The 17,883-nt window shown below is 38.5% G+C and overlaps 1 protein-coding gene across 1 annotated transcript in view; it reads right to left on the bottom strand.

Annotated features, from left to right (window-relative positions):
- Positions 1-332: 332 nt before the first annotated feature.
- REXO2 (RNA exonuclease 2) overlaps positions 333-17,883 on the bottom strand; it is a 121,792-nt gene continuing 104,241 nt past the window's right edge. Inside the window, exons 6-7 of the mRNA XM_053691576.1 lie at positions 8,345-8,398; positions 333-2,720 (exon numbers count right to left, since the gene is read on the bottom strand). Of these exons, the coding sequence (XP_053547551.1) occupies positions 2,579-2,720; positions 8,345-8,398 (196 nt within the window). The 3' untranslated portion in view covers positions 333-2,578. The remainder of the gene's footprint in view (positions 2,721-8,344; positions 8,399-17,883) is intronic.

Here is a 17,883-nt window from a genome sequence, read left to right as displayed (position 1 = left end):
ATTGTACAGATGTGGAAACAGGGATTATGGATCATCCTATAGGGGGGGGGAGACCACTAGATCATGTGATGACTGAGACCCATATGAAATTCTCTAGTGAACAAGTAATGAGCTTAGCAGGCGTATTACCAGTTACCCTCTTGACAAAAATTACATTCTATCTAATTCATTACAGTTTGACTTAAATGTCCTTTTAAAGGTAAATGCTAAAGCAGAACTTGCATGCTCTAATTTGTCACAGCACACAATGTTTACATTAATGAACCTAGATACCAATGGGTTGCAGATTCACAAAGGACACAGCCAGTGGGCAATCAGGAGCAGTAATCCTATATAGTAAACCCCTTTTTTATTGTCTTGATTCACTAATGCAACATTAACACCATAAAGCATCAAACAAATAGAACAGAGACATCAAAATATGCCAATAGGAAACAATTCAAAGTGGAAATATAGGATATAAGGCTTAAATACAACAGCAGCTTCTCATAGAGCCAGTGGGGCTTGTATCATGTCAGCAATGAACAAATTGAGTCATTACCAGGCTCTCTAAGCAACTGATGTGTTTAAAATGCTGATGCATGAAGCATACTTAAATACACTTGTGAAACAGCTATAGCTTCTATTAGAAGCATTATGGCTAATATAGAAACATAGATATTGACCGCAGATAAGAGCCATAGGCCCAGCAAGTCTGCCCGACCTTACCTAACAGTATAAACTTATCTAGTTCGTAGGATAGCCTTATGCTTGTCCCATGCATTTGTATATTACAAAAATGCTTCTATTCAAAACTGAAATGCATCCATGTGGATTCCAAATTTGTTTTGATTGTCCCTTTATCTAGTTACTACAGTTTTCTAGAATGATTTGTCTGCAATCCTAGAACATATAAAGTTCATGTTTTGGCACAAGAGGCTCCCAATAAATATATTACAAATACCTAATTCTTTGTTCAGGTGTTTAACATAGTTACCGATTTATTTTCATTAAAAAATATTTTCTGCAAGACTACCACACTGAAGTGGAAAAATCTTATACTGAATCTGCACATCTGTAAGAAAAATAGTTTATTATAGTTCAAGACAAACAATAAAAATAACCTTTGCTTGTAAAAGAGCAATATATTGTTACAACAATCTCCAAATAAACTTTGCAGAGTGGCTCCTAGGAATCAAGAGCTGATAACTAGTCATGCTGGTCCTTGGTGAAATTATTAAACAGAGATATAAACTTTGGATGTAGTGAAGCCGCAAAAAATACAATTACATGAAAGAAATACAATTTGCATATCCCGAACTAACATTGCAATGAGTAAAATGTTCATCTAATTGAAGACTATATTTTTTTGTTTTAAACTTATGGATTTAATGCACATCCTGCTTGAAACCACATGTACAAATGTGTTTACACTTTCAGCTATCTTTAACATAACTCTAGAAACAGATTCCTTTGAAATCAAACACAACATAGAACTATCTCCATCTTGGTAATCTTTCTCCTTTGTATAAACAGATCCAGAATGTAAAAATATTTTAGATAGAGTTTAATTAATCAGTTGTAATATAGATATGCTGTAACTTACTTTTTAATATAGCACTGAAATTCAAATACCCCACACTATGGCCACCCACTTCAAGAGTATTTTTCTTTTTTTTGTGAGCCAGTGATTTAAATTGTCCTCCAATCGGGACTCTAGCCATATGGCACTTACATTTTTTTTGTAGCTAGAGCACTGTTTGAAGTACAGTTCAAACTGTTAGCTCACAAAAAAAATTGTTTTGAAGTGGGTGGCCAGAGCGTAGAGTATTTGAATTTCAGCGCTACATCAAAAAGTATGTTAAAGCGTATCTTCCTTACAACCAATGAATTTAACTCCATCTAAAATATTGTTTGCATTCTTGATCTGTTAATACAAGGGGGAAAGTTTACCATCACTTTAAGTGTTCCCTTGTGCACTCACAGCAGGACATAAATTAGTCGTACAAATGGTACAGTTACATCTCTGCTATCTAAAACTTTTTTTTAGCATGTTGGTAAAATAATAAAAATATAGAGAGAACCTGTTTGAACTAAAAAGTAATGTACCAAAGACCTGCTATTTTACTACGTGTGCTGGCAACTATTTGTTTTGCAAAAGTAAGAAACCCTGAAAACAAATCAATCTCTCAGTCGCTGTTATGTGAACGTAAAACACAATTACCTAAGTTAATTAAGTGCCACTTAGGACATTGCACATTAGAGACTTGCATTCTCATCACTGTCTATTATAATTATTCTTGTTATGTGTCTTTAAGGTGTAGTTCCTCAATATGGATTCATACTGTATCATTCTGGGATATGCGGAGGGGGGGTTCTCATTAAAAATTTAACTAAAACAGGTGGGGTTTTTTTTGTGTGAAGTCTACGGCTTGCCTGAAAAATGTAGCTTTATTTCAAATTAACAGCATTTTTCTGTTCATGAACTGGAACATGTCATCTTGTTTCAGTGGCCCTTAAAAGGTTACTCTGAGGCTTTTTCTTGCTCTTAAGTGGGGGCCCCAGTTGTGAGTGTATAAATAGGCAGAGAAAAAATGAATTATTTGTCAGTAACAGAGTTCGCTTTGGCAACGTCTCCATTTTCTAGGATCTTCCTCTTTTCCTCATCTGCATTTTTTTTGAAAATGCTCTCCCTATAGTACTGCAACTCCTTGATGCTCTCTCGTATATCATCCAGTGCTCTGGGGGGGATAAAAATGATACTGTTATACTAAAAAAACAATTATGACTTACCAGAGAATTTCCTTTCCTTCTGTATGGGAAGAGTCCACAGCTGCATTCCTTACTTGTGGGAAATACTGAACCTGGCCACCAGGAGGAGGCAAAGACACCCCAGCCAAAGGCTTAAATACCTCCCCCACTTCCCTCATGCCCAGTTATTCTGCCGAGGCACAAGGAACAGTAGGAGAAACATCAGGGTGAAAAAAAGGTGCCAGAAGAATAAATTTAAATGTAGGGCCTCCCATCTGAGAACACGGGCGGGAGCTGTGGACTCTTCCCATACAGAAGGAAAGGAAATTATCTGGGAAGTCATAATTTATGGTTTTCCTTCTTAATATGGGAAGAGTCCACAGCTGCATTCCTTACTTGTGGGAAACATACCCAAGCTCTAGAGTACACAGAATGCTAACAGGAGGGACAAAAAGAGAGGCGGGCCCTAAACTGAGGGCACCACAGCCTGCAAAACCTCTCTCCCGAGGCTGTTTTAGCAGAAGCAAAAACACCAAACTAAAATTTGGAAAAAGTATGTGAGGAGGACCAGGTAGCCGTCTTACAAATCTGATCCATAGAGGCCTAATTTTTGAAGGCCCAAGAGGAAACCACTGCTCTCATAGAAGGAACAATAATCCTCAGAGGCGGCTTATGTCCTGCTGACTCTATGCTAAACGAATGACACTCCTCAGCCAAAAAAGATAAGGAAGTCGAAGAGGCCCTCTGACCACTATGCTTCCCGGAAAGGAGAACAAACAGAGAAAGATGTTTGTCTAAATTCCTTCGTAGCCTGAAGATAGAACTTCAAGGCGCACACCACATCCAGAATTACGTTGTAAATGTTCCTTCGACGAAGAAGGATTAGGACATAAGAAAGGAACCACAATCTCTTGATTTATGTTGAGAAATGACACAACCTTAGGAAGAAAACCTAACTTGGTTGGTAGAACAGCCTTAGCATGGAAAGCCAGATAAGGAGGGACGCATTGAAAGGCAGCAATCACAGATACTCTGTGCGCAGAAGCAACAGCCTGTAGTAAAGGAACCTTCCAAGACAACAATTTATTGTCTACTCCATGCATAGGCTCCAACGGAGCCCATTGCAAAACTTAAAGAACAAGATTTAAACTCCAAAGAGGAGCATTAGATCTAAACACAGGTCTGATCCTAGCAGAGTCTTAACAAAAGACTGCACATCTGGAGGCTCAGCGAACCCCTTGTGCCATTAAGGGCCGAAAACTGTCCCCTCAGGGGACTTGCAGAAAAGCCCTTCTCCAGTCCATCCTGGAGAACAGAATAAGTAGGTCCTCCACAACTTATGATAGATGCGACGAGCAACCAGCCTACAAGCTTGAATGAGAGTAAAAATAACTCTCTCAGAATACCCTCTCTTGGCTAGGACTAAGCGGAACAAATGTCCACGCAGTCAGCATCAGAGAATCTAGACATGATTAACAAAGAGACCTTGGTCAGCAGATCCCTGCAACAAGGTAACTTCCATGGAGGAGATAATGACATCCCCACTAGATCCTCGAACCATATCCTTAGCGGCCAAGACGGAACAATCAGAATCACTGACTCCTGCTTGATTCGAGCCACTACACTAGAAAGTAGTGCTAACGGCCGGAAAGATAAATTGGATTGAACCTCCAAGGCACCGCTAATTTATCAGCTGCACCTGAGGATCCCTGTACCTCGACCCATATCTGGGTAGCTTGGTATTAAAACTTCATAAGATCCTCCTCTTGTAAATCTCCACAAACACCCGGGATGGAGAGTCCATTCCCCAGGATGAAAGGATTGTCTACTGAGGTAAACCGCTTCCCAGTTGTCAACACCCGGAAAGTGGATCGCAGACAACGAACAAACGTGGGTCTCAGCCCACTCCAGAATCCGAGATACTTCCCTCATAGCTAGGGAGCTTCTCGTTCCCCCCTGATGGTAGATGTAAGCCACCGTGGTTATATTGTCTGATTGCAATCTGATAAACTGGGACAAACCCAGCAGAGGCCAAGTCTACAGAGCATTGTATATTGCCTGAAGATCCAAAATGAGATTGGGAGGGAGCTTTCCTCCCGAGTCCAAAGGCCCTGTGCATCCCTGGCACCCCAAACAGCTCCCCATCCTGACAGAGTCACAACCGTAGTCACAATCACCCAGGATGGTCTTAAGACGGTTGTCCCTTAGGACAAGTGATCCGGACAAAAACACCAAGAAATCGGTTCTCTCGATCGGATGTCCAGAGAAATCTGTTGAGACAGAGCCGATGATAGCCGTTCCACTGCTTCAGCATGTGCAGTTGCAGCAGTCTGAGGTGAAACCTGACAAAGGAATGATGTCAATGCTGGACACCATGAGACCAATCACCTCCATACACCGAGCCACAGATGGCCTTAAGGAGGTCTGGAAAGCAAGACATGTTGAAGCTAGCTTGCAACGTCTCTGGTCCGTCCGAATATTCCCATCCTAATATAGTACCCCTGAATTCTATCCTGGTACTTGATACAGAGATTCTGAATGGCCCACTCTTTGAAAACTTTCTTGGAGCCGTAGCTAGACCAAACGGAAGTGCAATAAACTGGAAGTGCTGTTCCAGGAACGCAAACCTTAGGAACTGGAAGTGATCCTTGAGGATTGGTACGTGAAGTGAGCATCCTTCAGATCTATCATAGTCATCAACTGCCCTTCTCGAACGAGGAGGAAGAATGGACCTATTGTCTCCATCTTAAACGAGGGGACATTTAAAAACTTGTTTAAGCACTTTAGGTCCAGAATCGGACGGAAAGTTCCCCCCTCCTTCGGGACCACGAAAAGGTTTGAATAGTATCCCAAACATCTCACTGCAATAGACATCAGTACAATAACTCCTAAAAGGACAGATCCGGTACGCACCCCAGAAAGGCTCTCCTCCTTTCTGGTCAGAAAGACAGGAGAGAGAGGATGAATCTGCCCTTGGATGGCTGAGACTTGAAACCTATCTTGTAACCCTGAGCTATGACCTCCAGGACCCATAGATCCTGCACATCCCTGAACCAAGAGACTAAAAAGAGCGACAGACTGCCCCCTACACGAACCAGAAGAGGACAGGGGACCGCCCATTCATGCCGACTTAGACTCGACGGGTTTCTTGCTCTGCTTGGATTTATTCCAAGACTGAGCTGGCTTCCAAGAGCTCTTGTTTTGCTCTGGCCTAGCGGAGGACTGCTGACATGGGCTTTATCAGAACAAAAAGAACGAAAATGGTCCCTTAGACTAGTTCATATTCTCTTGCGGTAGGAGGGCACCCTTGCCCCTTGTGACCGTGGAGATAATTGAGTCCAGGCCTGGAACAAACAAAATCATTCCCTGAAAGGGGAGGGAAAGAAGTCTAGACTTAGAAGTCGTATGCGCAGACCATGACTTCAACCAGAGCCCGATGGGCCTGAACAGAAAAAGCTGAAGCTGTAGCATTCAGACGAATAATCTGCATATTAGCATCACAGATAAAAGAATTAGCAACCTCAAGGCCTTAATTCTTTCCTGAAGAACGTTGAGGGGTCCCATCCCCTCAATCAAATCCCGTAAGGAGTCGCACCAATAGGTAACTGCTCCAGCAACAGCGGCAACAGCCACCACCGGTTGAAAAACAAAATATCCCGTATGTTGAAACATCCTTTTTAAACGGAGTTTCCATCTTGTATCCATGGGCTCCTAAAATGAAGAGCTATCCTCAAGCCGGATAGTAGTACATTTAGCAAGGGCGTAGATAGCGCCATCCCTTTTAGGGACGGAACTCACAACTCCATAGAGAGTCCAGGACCGGGAACAATTTGTTAAAGGGAGAAGAGGGGAAAAGGAATCCAATCCTGTCCCCTTCATTGTTAGCCATCTAACAGGAGCAGGGAAGGATAAGGAACCACCCTGTCCTCAAACTCTATCCAATTTAGGAATCAAAAATTCATCAGGCAATTTTGCCTCTGGAACCTCTGAATTCGCCAAAAACTTCCTTTAGAAGAAAGCACAAATTCCTAAAACTAAAGTCTGGTTCCTCCGCAGCCGGAGGTTTAGAGGCAGCAGACTCCGACCCAGATGTTCATACTCTGAAGTCTCAGAAAGAACTTCATCCGTGAATAACCATATCAGTTAAATCCAATAAATTATCTGATGTACTCTGGGAGGGAGTGCAATATGTAACCTTTCGCTTGCGCTTGGCAGGGCGAGGTAAAGCATTAAAGGCCACAGACACCGCCGTCTGAACTGCGTAGTAACGTCTGGAGAAAAAAAAGGCACCCTCCAGATGGAGGATCAGCAATGCTACGGGAAACTGCATGTGTAGAGAGAGAGAGAAGAATGTAGGGTACGCACCTCACTGGACGACAACTCCTCAGAGGTTGACGGCTGAGTGGTATCAAACATGTTTGATATCACATTAACAAGGCACATGGAACATAATTGAGAGGACGGATCTAAGGCCTTCTTACAATATAAACAGGAATTACTCTTTAGGAATATAGGGAGTACCCTCTAAAGTAACAGAATCCTCCGTCGCTAGTGCAATAAGCGGAGAACTAAAGAAAATAAAACAATCTTATTTTATTCACAAAAACGGCACCCTTATACTCCAATGGCTGGGGCATTCCCCCCCTCCTATGACCCAGACAGTACAGAGATTTATGACTCCTCTCTGATAAACATCCGGTCAGTAAAGAGGGAATGAAAACTGAGCAATGCAGTACCGTCTCTGCTATGAGAAAAAGCGCGCCAAACTTGCAAGCTGCACAGCTCTCAAAGTGAAACCTGTATATTCCATAACAGCCTATGAGCTCATAGCTCCTCACACATAAAAGCAGCAGAAAATCAAACAAACATATAAGATTATTACCCACTGTTCAATAATCCCCCTCAGGAGATATTAACCCTTGATTCTATACAGATAAAAGGAGTCCCACTGTGACTGTCTTCTTGCGTTATCGTATGTATAAAAAATGAAACGATCTTACCAGAATCTATGCCGTGGAACAGTAACACGGCCCTTCAAGTGTGACAGATAGTAGCATCGCTTCTGACATGGACTTAAGAGAAGAAAGCAGGCAGCGAAACTGCTTATGGAGCTGTTAATATGAGTCAGGATTGTTTTGCAGAAAGACTCTCCCTGCATCTCCGGACTCTAACTTTCATCCCTGCTCTCACTGAGAGGCTGACAGGACTACTTAAAACTCCAGTCCCATCTCGAACAGTACTACCCTCCATAAGAGACTACTCCGAAATCTTCTGACACTTCTCTGTCAACCTCCTGTGAGGAAAGGCAAAGAATGACTGGGGTTATAAGGAAGTGGGGGAGGTATTTAAGCCTTTGGCTGGGGTGTCTTTGCCTCCTCCTGGTGGCCAGGTTCAGTATTTCCCACAAGTAAGGAATGCAGCTGTGGACTCTTCCCATATTAAGAAGGAAAGGAGGTACTCAGCAGCAAATCTGAGACAGAAAACTAGAGCAAAAAGTTTACAAGATCTTTTAATCATAGGGAAATGCAAAAAAAAAAAAAAAGAGAAGAAGATTGTTTTGGAGCAAATGAGAAGTACACTTAAGAACAGCAGCAAACGGTGTGAATTTATTTACCTATGAGAAGCAGCTTTCTTTGGTGCCAGTTCATACTCTTCAGGATGCCAACGTCTAAGAACAAAGATAAAACAAATGAATTTAGATGTAAATGTTAACACACACAGAAAAAGAATAAGGATGTGATGGCAAATAAGGATCACTTGATTGACCTGTGGGTCTGCAACGGTCTCTGAGTGAAGCAAAAATGTGTGAATTTCAGAAATTCCCTTGCAGCTAAATAGTGTCCAGACTCGGGGAATACTACATATTTGCCTCTGCTGCATGCAACACAGTGAAGAAACTCAATGTCAGGTTCAAAACAGAGGAGACAAATTATATAAATAAAGGGACACGCAAGTCAAAATTAAAGGGACAGTAAACACCAGAATTTTTGTTGTTTAAAAAAGGTAGATAATCCCTTTATTACCCATTCCCCAATTTTGCATAACCAACACAGTTATATTAATATACTTTTAACCTCTGTGATTACCTTGTATCTATGCCTCTGCAAACTGCCCCCTTATTTCAGTTCTGTTGACAGACATGCATTTTTAGCCAATCAGTGCTTGCTCTTAGGAGCTTCACGTGCCGGAGCTCAATGTTATCTATATGAAACACATGAAGTAACGCCCTCTAGTGGTGAAAAACTGTCACAATTCTTTCCGATTAGAGGCATCTTCAAGGTCTAAGAAATTAGCACACGAACCTCCTAGATTTAGCTTTCAACTAAGAATTCCAAGAGAACAAAGCAAAATTGGTAACAAAAGTAAATTGGAGAGTTGTTTAAAATTACATGCCCTATTTAAATCATGAAAGATTTTTTTTGACTTGACTGTCCCTTTAAATGGCCATAATTCAGATAGAGCAGCAATTTTAAAACAACTTTCCAATTTACTTCCATTAACAAAATGTGCACAGTCTTTTTATATTTACACTTTTTGAGTCATCAGCTCCTTCTAAGAATGTGCAAGAAATCACAGAATATATTCGTATATGCATTTGTGATTGGCTAATAGCTGTCACATGATACAGGAGGAGTGGAAATAGACATAACTGACAAAATCTGCTACTCATGTGAAGTTCAGATAAGTGCTATTGCATTCTCTTTTTAGGATGCATTTGTTGATTATGCAAATCAACTGTATTTACTGCGGCAGGACGTGTCTCAATGAAGCTTCTGCTCATATTCTATTAAACTAGGCTTTTATTCCAGCATAATCTCAATTCTTGAGAAGAATTAATGGTTTACTCTCTATGCTAGAGATAAGGAACAGATATCGACAGGCCTGACCTATGTTCTCTAAGTGAGTAGTGCATAGCCTCGGCTAGTTGGGCATTAACGGTCCTGTGGACGAGGAACTGTGTGGCTGCGGCTCCCGCACCCCCCATAGACCTTCGGGTCAAAAAGTACGCAGATACTCTTGAATCTATACAATAGTTACAGTACGGTCAGTTTAACCAGCCATTTGCGCTGAAGAAAATTCATCATACAGTAAAGGACGCCTTTTTCTACGACCAGAGTTTTCATACATATACAAAAGTTGGGAGCTACAGCTACCGCCACGTGGTCCTAAAGGATGGCTTTGAGTTGTGAATCTGAACTGCTCCAGATCCTTGATGACCATATCCGTAGCATGAAGAGTGTGCTTATATCGGCTTGCCAAGACTTACCTTGTTCTCACTTCGGATCTGCGGCGGACCTGGCAATGACTTTGAAGGATTCGGCAGCACTTTGCAAGGGAGGTGACTCAGTAACAGTATCGGGGTCAATGGGGAACTCACGATGCCAGAGTGATCCTGAGTCTGCTGATGTGGAGGATTGGTTAGTGGACCCAGTACCGCAACTTACTTTGCAAGCATCACAGTCATCTATAGCGGCTGCAGCTACTGAGCAGATGCAGGGGAACCTTAATACTAACTCAGTGCGCAAAACACCCTCGCATACCCCGCAGCTGTGGTTATCAGTATACCGGACAGGGGTAAGTCACACAACTCCTGTTCTACAAATGAATCAGAGCGTATGGCTAAAAGGATTATATTATCATTCAAACCTGTACCCTGCCATGCCGGAATATTGGACCGTTCTGTTCCTCCTCATCACTACCCCCTTTGCTATAGAGAAGACTGGCGTGGGTTAAAGTGACATTCAAAGGGAGAAGTCTGGTTTTATCTGACATCGACCTTCAGTCTGGGATAAGACCTAAACCAGGATTATTATATTCAAGTGACTAAGACATCTTAAGACTTAATTTAGTTAATGTTTGTTCTGTTTATAGTTTATTCTCAATTTAGCATCTCACTACTAAGTTCATTTTCTCGACTATGACTGCTGAAGTATATATTGAGATCTATGTTCTAATGTGATATACTATTTTCACTGCTGCGGGGAACGTGGGGAGAGCATTTAGTGTGTTTGCAAACATGTTTCAATCCAGCTAATCTTTCAGTATAGGTAAAACTGGACTTGCTGCCGGTGGCCGAGGCAGGGAGACAGATTCCAGAATTTACGGTGGTAATTTATGACTTCATGTAACAATATATAATAGTCCCCACAATGCATCCCCCTACTACTGCTGCTGCACACTTATTGTGTTGCCCTATCTGACCTAAGATACTCTATTGATTATGCTAAAGTATGAGACTCCATAGTTGTAAATTACATCAGGTGCTAAAACCTTGTTTAAAGAGACAGTTTACTCAAAAATTTTCTCCCCTTTAATTTGTTCCCATTGATCCACTTTACCTGCTGGAGTGTATTAAATTGTTTACAAGTAGCTCCTTTACCCTTATATTGGCATTTGAAATTGTTAATTTAGCATGTGGTATCCCCACCAATTCTGAAAGTTTGTGGCCGCGCGTACCAGCTATAGATAAGCTTTGTAAACACAGCGAGCAGAAGAAATTACACTCCCAGTGAGATATAGCAGAGATAAGGTAATAAAATGTTGATTTTCCATTGTTCTCTCAAAGTACTGGTGATTGTTTTAAGGACAGATATAAGATAAAGAAGCAGGTATATGTGATACAGTAATGAGATCTGATTATACCTACAGATATAAGATACAGACACATGTATATGTACACAATGTGATACAGTAATGAGATCTGATTATACCTACAGATATAAGATACAGACACATGTATATGTACACAGTGTGATACAGTAATGAGATCTGATTATACCTACAGATATAAGATACAGACACATGTATATGTACATGATGTGATAAAGTAATGAGATCTGATTATACCTACAGATATAAGATAAAGACACATGTATATGTACACAATGTGATACAGTAATGAGATCTGATTATACCTACAGATATAAGATGAAATCACATGTATATGTGCACAATGTGATACAGTAATGAGATCTGATTATACCTACAGATATAAGATACAGACACATGTATTTGTACACAATGTGATACAGTAATGAGATCTGATTATACCTACAGATATAATATACAGACACATGTATATGTACACAGTGTGATACAGTAATAAGATCTTATTATACCTACAGATATAAGATACAGACACATGTATATGTACACAATGTGATAAAGTAATGAGATCTGATTATACCTACAGATATAAGATAAAGACACATGTATATGTGCACAGTGTGATACAGTAATGAGATCTGATTATACCTACAGATATAAGATAAAGACACATGTATATGTACACAATGTGATACAGTAATGAGATCTGATTATACCTACAGATATAAGATACAGACACATGTATATGTACACAATGTGATACAGTAATGAGATCTGATTATACCTACAGATGTAAGATAAAGACACATGTATATGTACACAATGTGATAAAGTAATGAGATCTGATTATACCTACAGATATAAGATACAGACACATGTATATGTACACAGTGTGATACAGTAATGAGATCTGATTATACCTACAGATGTAAGATATAGACACATGTATATGTACACAGTGTGATACAGTAATGAGATCTGATTATACCTACAGATATGAGATACAGACACATGTATATGTACACAGTGTGATACAGTAATGAGATCTGATTATACCTACAGATATAAGATACAGACACATGTATATGTACACAGTGTGATACAGTAATGAGATCTGATTATACCTACAGATATAAGATACAGACACATGTATATGTACACAGTGTGATACAGTAATGAGATCTGATTATACCTACAGATATAAGATAAAGACACATGTATATGTACACAGTGTGATACAGTAATGAGATCTGATTATACCTACAGATATAAGATAAAGACACACATGTATATGTACAAAATGTGATAAAGTAATGAGATCTGATTATACCTACAGATATAAGATACAGACACATGTATATGTACACAATGTGATACAGTAATGAGATCTGATTATACCTACAGATATAAGATAAAGACACATGTATATGTACACAGTGTGATACAGTAATGAGATCTGATTATACCTACAGATATAAGATAGACACATGTATATGTACACAATGTGATACAGTAATGAGATCTGATTATACCTACAGATATAAGATAAAGACACATGTATATGTACACAATGTGATACAGTAATGAGATCTGATTATACCTACAGATATAAGATAAAGACACATGTATATGTACACAATGTGATAAAGTAATGAGATCTGATTATACCTACAGATATAAGATACAGACACATGTATATGTACACAGCGTGATACAGTAATGAGATCTGATTATACCTACAGATATAAGATACAGACACATGTATATGTACACAGTGTGATACAGTAATGAGATCTGATTATACCTACAGATATAAGATAAAGACACATGTATATGTACACAATGTGATACAGTAATGAGATCTGATTATACCTACAGATATAAGATACAGACACATGTATATGTACACAGTGTGATACAGTAATGATATCTGATTATACCTACAGATATAAGATAAAGACACATGTATATGTACACAGTGTGATACAGTAATGATATCTGATTATACCTACAGATATAAGATAAAGACACATGTATATGTACACAGTGTGATACAGTAATGATATCTGATTATACCTACAGATATAAGATAAAGACACCTGTATATGTACACAGTGTGATACAGTAATGAGATCTGATTATACCTACAGATATAAGATACAGACACATGTATATGTACACAGTGTGATACAGTAATGAGATCTGTTTATACCTACAGATATAAGGTACAGACACATGTATATGTACACAGTGTGATACAGTAATGAGATCTGTTTATACCTACAGATATAAGATACAGACACATGTATATGTACACAATGTGATACAGTAATGATATCTGATTATACCTACAGATATAAGATACAGACACATATATATGTACACAATGTGATACAGTAATGAGATCTGATTATACCTATAGAGATAAGATAAAGACACATTTATATGTACACAGTGTGATAAAGTAATGAGATCTGATTATACCTACAGATATAAGATAAAGACACATGTATATGTACACAATGTGATACAGTAATGAGATCTGATTGTACCTACAGATATAAGATAAAGACACATGTATATATACACAATGTGATACAGTAATGAGATATGATTATACCTACAGATATAAGATACAGACACATGTATATGTACACAATGTGATACAGTAATGAGATCTGATTATACCTACAGATATAAGATACAGACACATGTATATGTACACAGTGTGATACAGTAATGAGATCTGATTATACCTACAGATATAAGATAAAGACATATATATGTACACAATGTGATACAGTAATGATATCTGATTATACCTACAGATATAAGATAAAGACACATGTATATGTACACAATGTGATACAGTAATGAGATCTGATTATACCTATAGAGATAAGATAAAGACACATTTATATGTACACAGTGTGATAAAGTAATGAGATCTGATTATACCTACAGATATAAGATAAAGACACATGTATATGTACACAATGTGATACAGTAATGAGATCTGATTGTACCTACAGATATAAGATAAAGACACATGTATATATACACAATGTGATACAGTAATGAGATATGATTATACCTACAGATATAAGATACAGACACATGTATATGTACACAATGTGATACAGTAATGAGATCTGATTATACCTACAGATATAAGATACAGACACATGTATATGTACACAGTGTGATACAGTAATGAGATCTGATTATACCTACAGATATAAGATAAAGACACATGTATATGTACACAATGTGATACAGTAATGAGATCTGATTATACCTACAGATATAAGATAAAGACACATGTATATGTACACAATGTGATACAGTAATGAGATCTGATTATACCTACAGATATAATATAAAGACACATGTATATGTACACAATGTGATACAGTAATGAGATCTGATTATACCTACAGATATAAGATACAGACACATGTATATGTACACAATGTGATACAGTAATGAGATCTGATTATACCTACAGATATAAGATAAAGACACATGTATATGTACACAATGTGATACAGCAATGAGATCTGATTATACCTACAGATATAAGACAGACACATGTATATGTACACAATGTGATAAAGTAATGAGATCTGATTATACCTACAGATATAAGACAGACACATGTATATGTACACAATGTGATAAAGTAATGAGATCTGATTATACCTACAGATATAAGATACAGACACATGTATATGTACACAATGTGATACAGTAATGAGATCTGATTATACCTACAGATATAAGATACAGACACATGTATATGTACACAATGTGATACAGTAATGAGATCTGATTATAGCTACAGACATAAGATACAGACACATGTATATGTACACAGTGTGATACAGTAATGAGATATGATTATACCTACAGATATAAGATACAGACACATGTATATGTACACAATGTGATACAGTAATGAGATCTGATTATACCTACAGATATAAGATAAAGACACATGTATATGTACACAATGTGATACAGTAATGAGATCTGATTATACCTACAGATATAAGATACAGACACATGTATATGTACACAATGTGATACAGTAATGAGATCTGATTATACCTACAGATATAAGATACAGACACATGTATATGTACACAATGTGATACAGTAATGAGATCTGATTATACCTACAGATATAAGATACAGACACATGTATATGTACATAATGTGATAAAGTAATGAGATCTGATTATACCTACAGATATAAGATAAATACACATGTATATGTACACAGTGTGATACAGTAATGAGATCTGATTATACCTACAGATATAAGATAAAGACACATGTATATGTACACACTGTGATAAAGTAATAAGATCTGATTATACCTACAGATATAAGATACAGACACATGTATATATACACAATGTGATACAGTAATGAGACCTGATTATACCTACAGATATAAGATACAGACACATGTATATGTACATAATGTGATACAGTAATGAGATCTGATTATACCTACAAAATCATAGCTTTAATATATACAAATAAGCCTTAAAAAGCTAATTTTCATACATTTTTTACTCTGCAGTTGGTATAAAAAGCAATTGTAAACACATTAAGGGAAAACTATTTTACAGTATACTGTCCCTTTAACTATCAGTCTTAGACCCAGTTTGTTAACCCTTGATGTCACTTTTCTATGACACTTCTGCCTATACATCCCTTTTGATCAGGGTCAGATATTTCTATGCATAGGATGTACTCTTGTTTGCTTGTTTTCCAAGTTATAATTGTCAGCTATAAGTTTGATGTGCTACACCATCCCTAGCAAACCAATATTTTAATATTAGGACTAATCTATTGTACTATTATAAAACAATATAACCTTGTCCCTTATTTTTTTGATGGTTACATACACTCTATATATTGTATATGTTTTAGGTATGATTAATAGGTGTCTATAGTATCCAGAGAGACCAAATAAGACCTTATAGTATTTCAACCCTCCTGATATTACTTGTGATAGATATACTGGAGGTCCAAAAACAGAATTTATGTTTACCTGATAAATTACTTTCTCCAACGGTGTGTCCGGTCCACGGCGTCATCCTTACTTGTGGGATATTCTCTTCCCCAACAGGAAATGGCAAAGAGCCCAGCAAAGCTGGTCACATGATCCCTCCTAGGCTCCGCCTACCCCAGTCATTCGACCGACGTTAAGGAGGAATATTTGCATAGGAGAAACCATATGATACCGTGGTGACTGTAGTTAAAGAAAATAAATTATCAGACCTGATTAAAAAACCAGGGCGGGCCGTGGACCGGACACACCGTTGGAGAAAGTAATTTATCAGGTAAACATAAATTCTGTTTTCTCCAACATAGGTGTGTCCGGTCCACGGCGTCATCCTTACTTGTGGGAACCAATACCAAAGCTTTAGGACACGGATGAAGGGAGGGAGCAAATCATGTCACCTAAATGGAAGGCACCACGGCTTGCAAAACCTTTCTCCCAAAAATAGCCTCAGAAGAAGCAAAAGTATCAAACTTGTAAAATTTGGTAAAAGTGTGCAGTGAAGACCAAGTCGCTGCCCTACATATCTGATCAACAGAAGCCTCGTTCTTGAAGGCCCATGTGGAAGCCACAGCCCTAGTGGAATGAGCTGTGATTCTTTCAGGAGGCTGCCGTCCGGCAGTCTCGTAAGCCAATCTGATGATGCTTTTAATCCAAAAAGAGAGAGAGGTAGAAGTTGCTTTTTGACCTCTCCTTTTACCAGAATAAACAACAAACAAGGAAGATGTTTGTCTAAAATCCTTTGTAGCATCTAAATAGAATTTTAGAGCGCGAACAACATCCAAATTGTGCAACAAACGTTCCTTCTTCGAAACTGGTTTCGGACACAAAGAAGGCACGACTATCTCCTGGTTAATGTTTTTGTTAGAAACAACTCTTGGAAGAAAACCAGGTTTAGTACGTAAAACCACCTTATCTGCATGGAACACCAGATAAGGAGGAGAACACTGCAGAGCAGATAATTCTGAAACTCTTCTAGCAGAAGAAATTGCAACCAAAAACAAAACTTTCCAAGATAATAACTTAATATCAACGGAATGTAAGGGTTCAAACGGAACCCCCTGAAGAACTGAAAGAACTAAGTTGAGACTCCAAGGAGGAGTCAAAGGTTTGTAAACAGGCTTGATTCTAACCAGAGCCTGAACAAAGGCTTGAACATCTGGCACAGCTGCCAGTTTTTTGTGAAGTAACACAGACAAGGCAGAAATCTGTCCCTTCAAGGAACTTGCAGATAATCCTTTCTCCAATCCTTCTTGAAGAAAGGATAGAATCTTAGGAATCTTTACCTTGTCCCAAGGGAATCCTTTAGATTCACACCAACAGATATATTATATCCATATTTTGTGGTAAATTTTTCTAGTTACAGGCTTTCTGGCCTGAACAAGAGTATCAATAACAGAATCTGAGAACCCTCTTTTTGATAAGATCAAGCGTTCAATCTCCAAGCAGTCAGCTGGAGTGAGACCAGA

This window comes from Bombina bombina, chromosome 8 (assembly GCF_027579735.1).
Source record: "Bombina bombina isolate aBomBom1 chromosome 8, aBomBom1.pri, whole genome shotgun sequence".
Lineage (NCBI taxonomy): Eukaryota > Metazoa > Chordata > Amphibia > Anura > Bombinatoridae > Bombina > Bombina bombina.
Note: the sequence above shows the minus strand (reverse complement) of the source record. Positions and strands in the feature narration are given on the sequence as shown.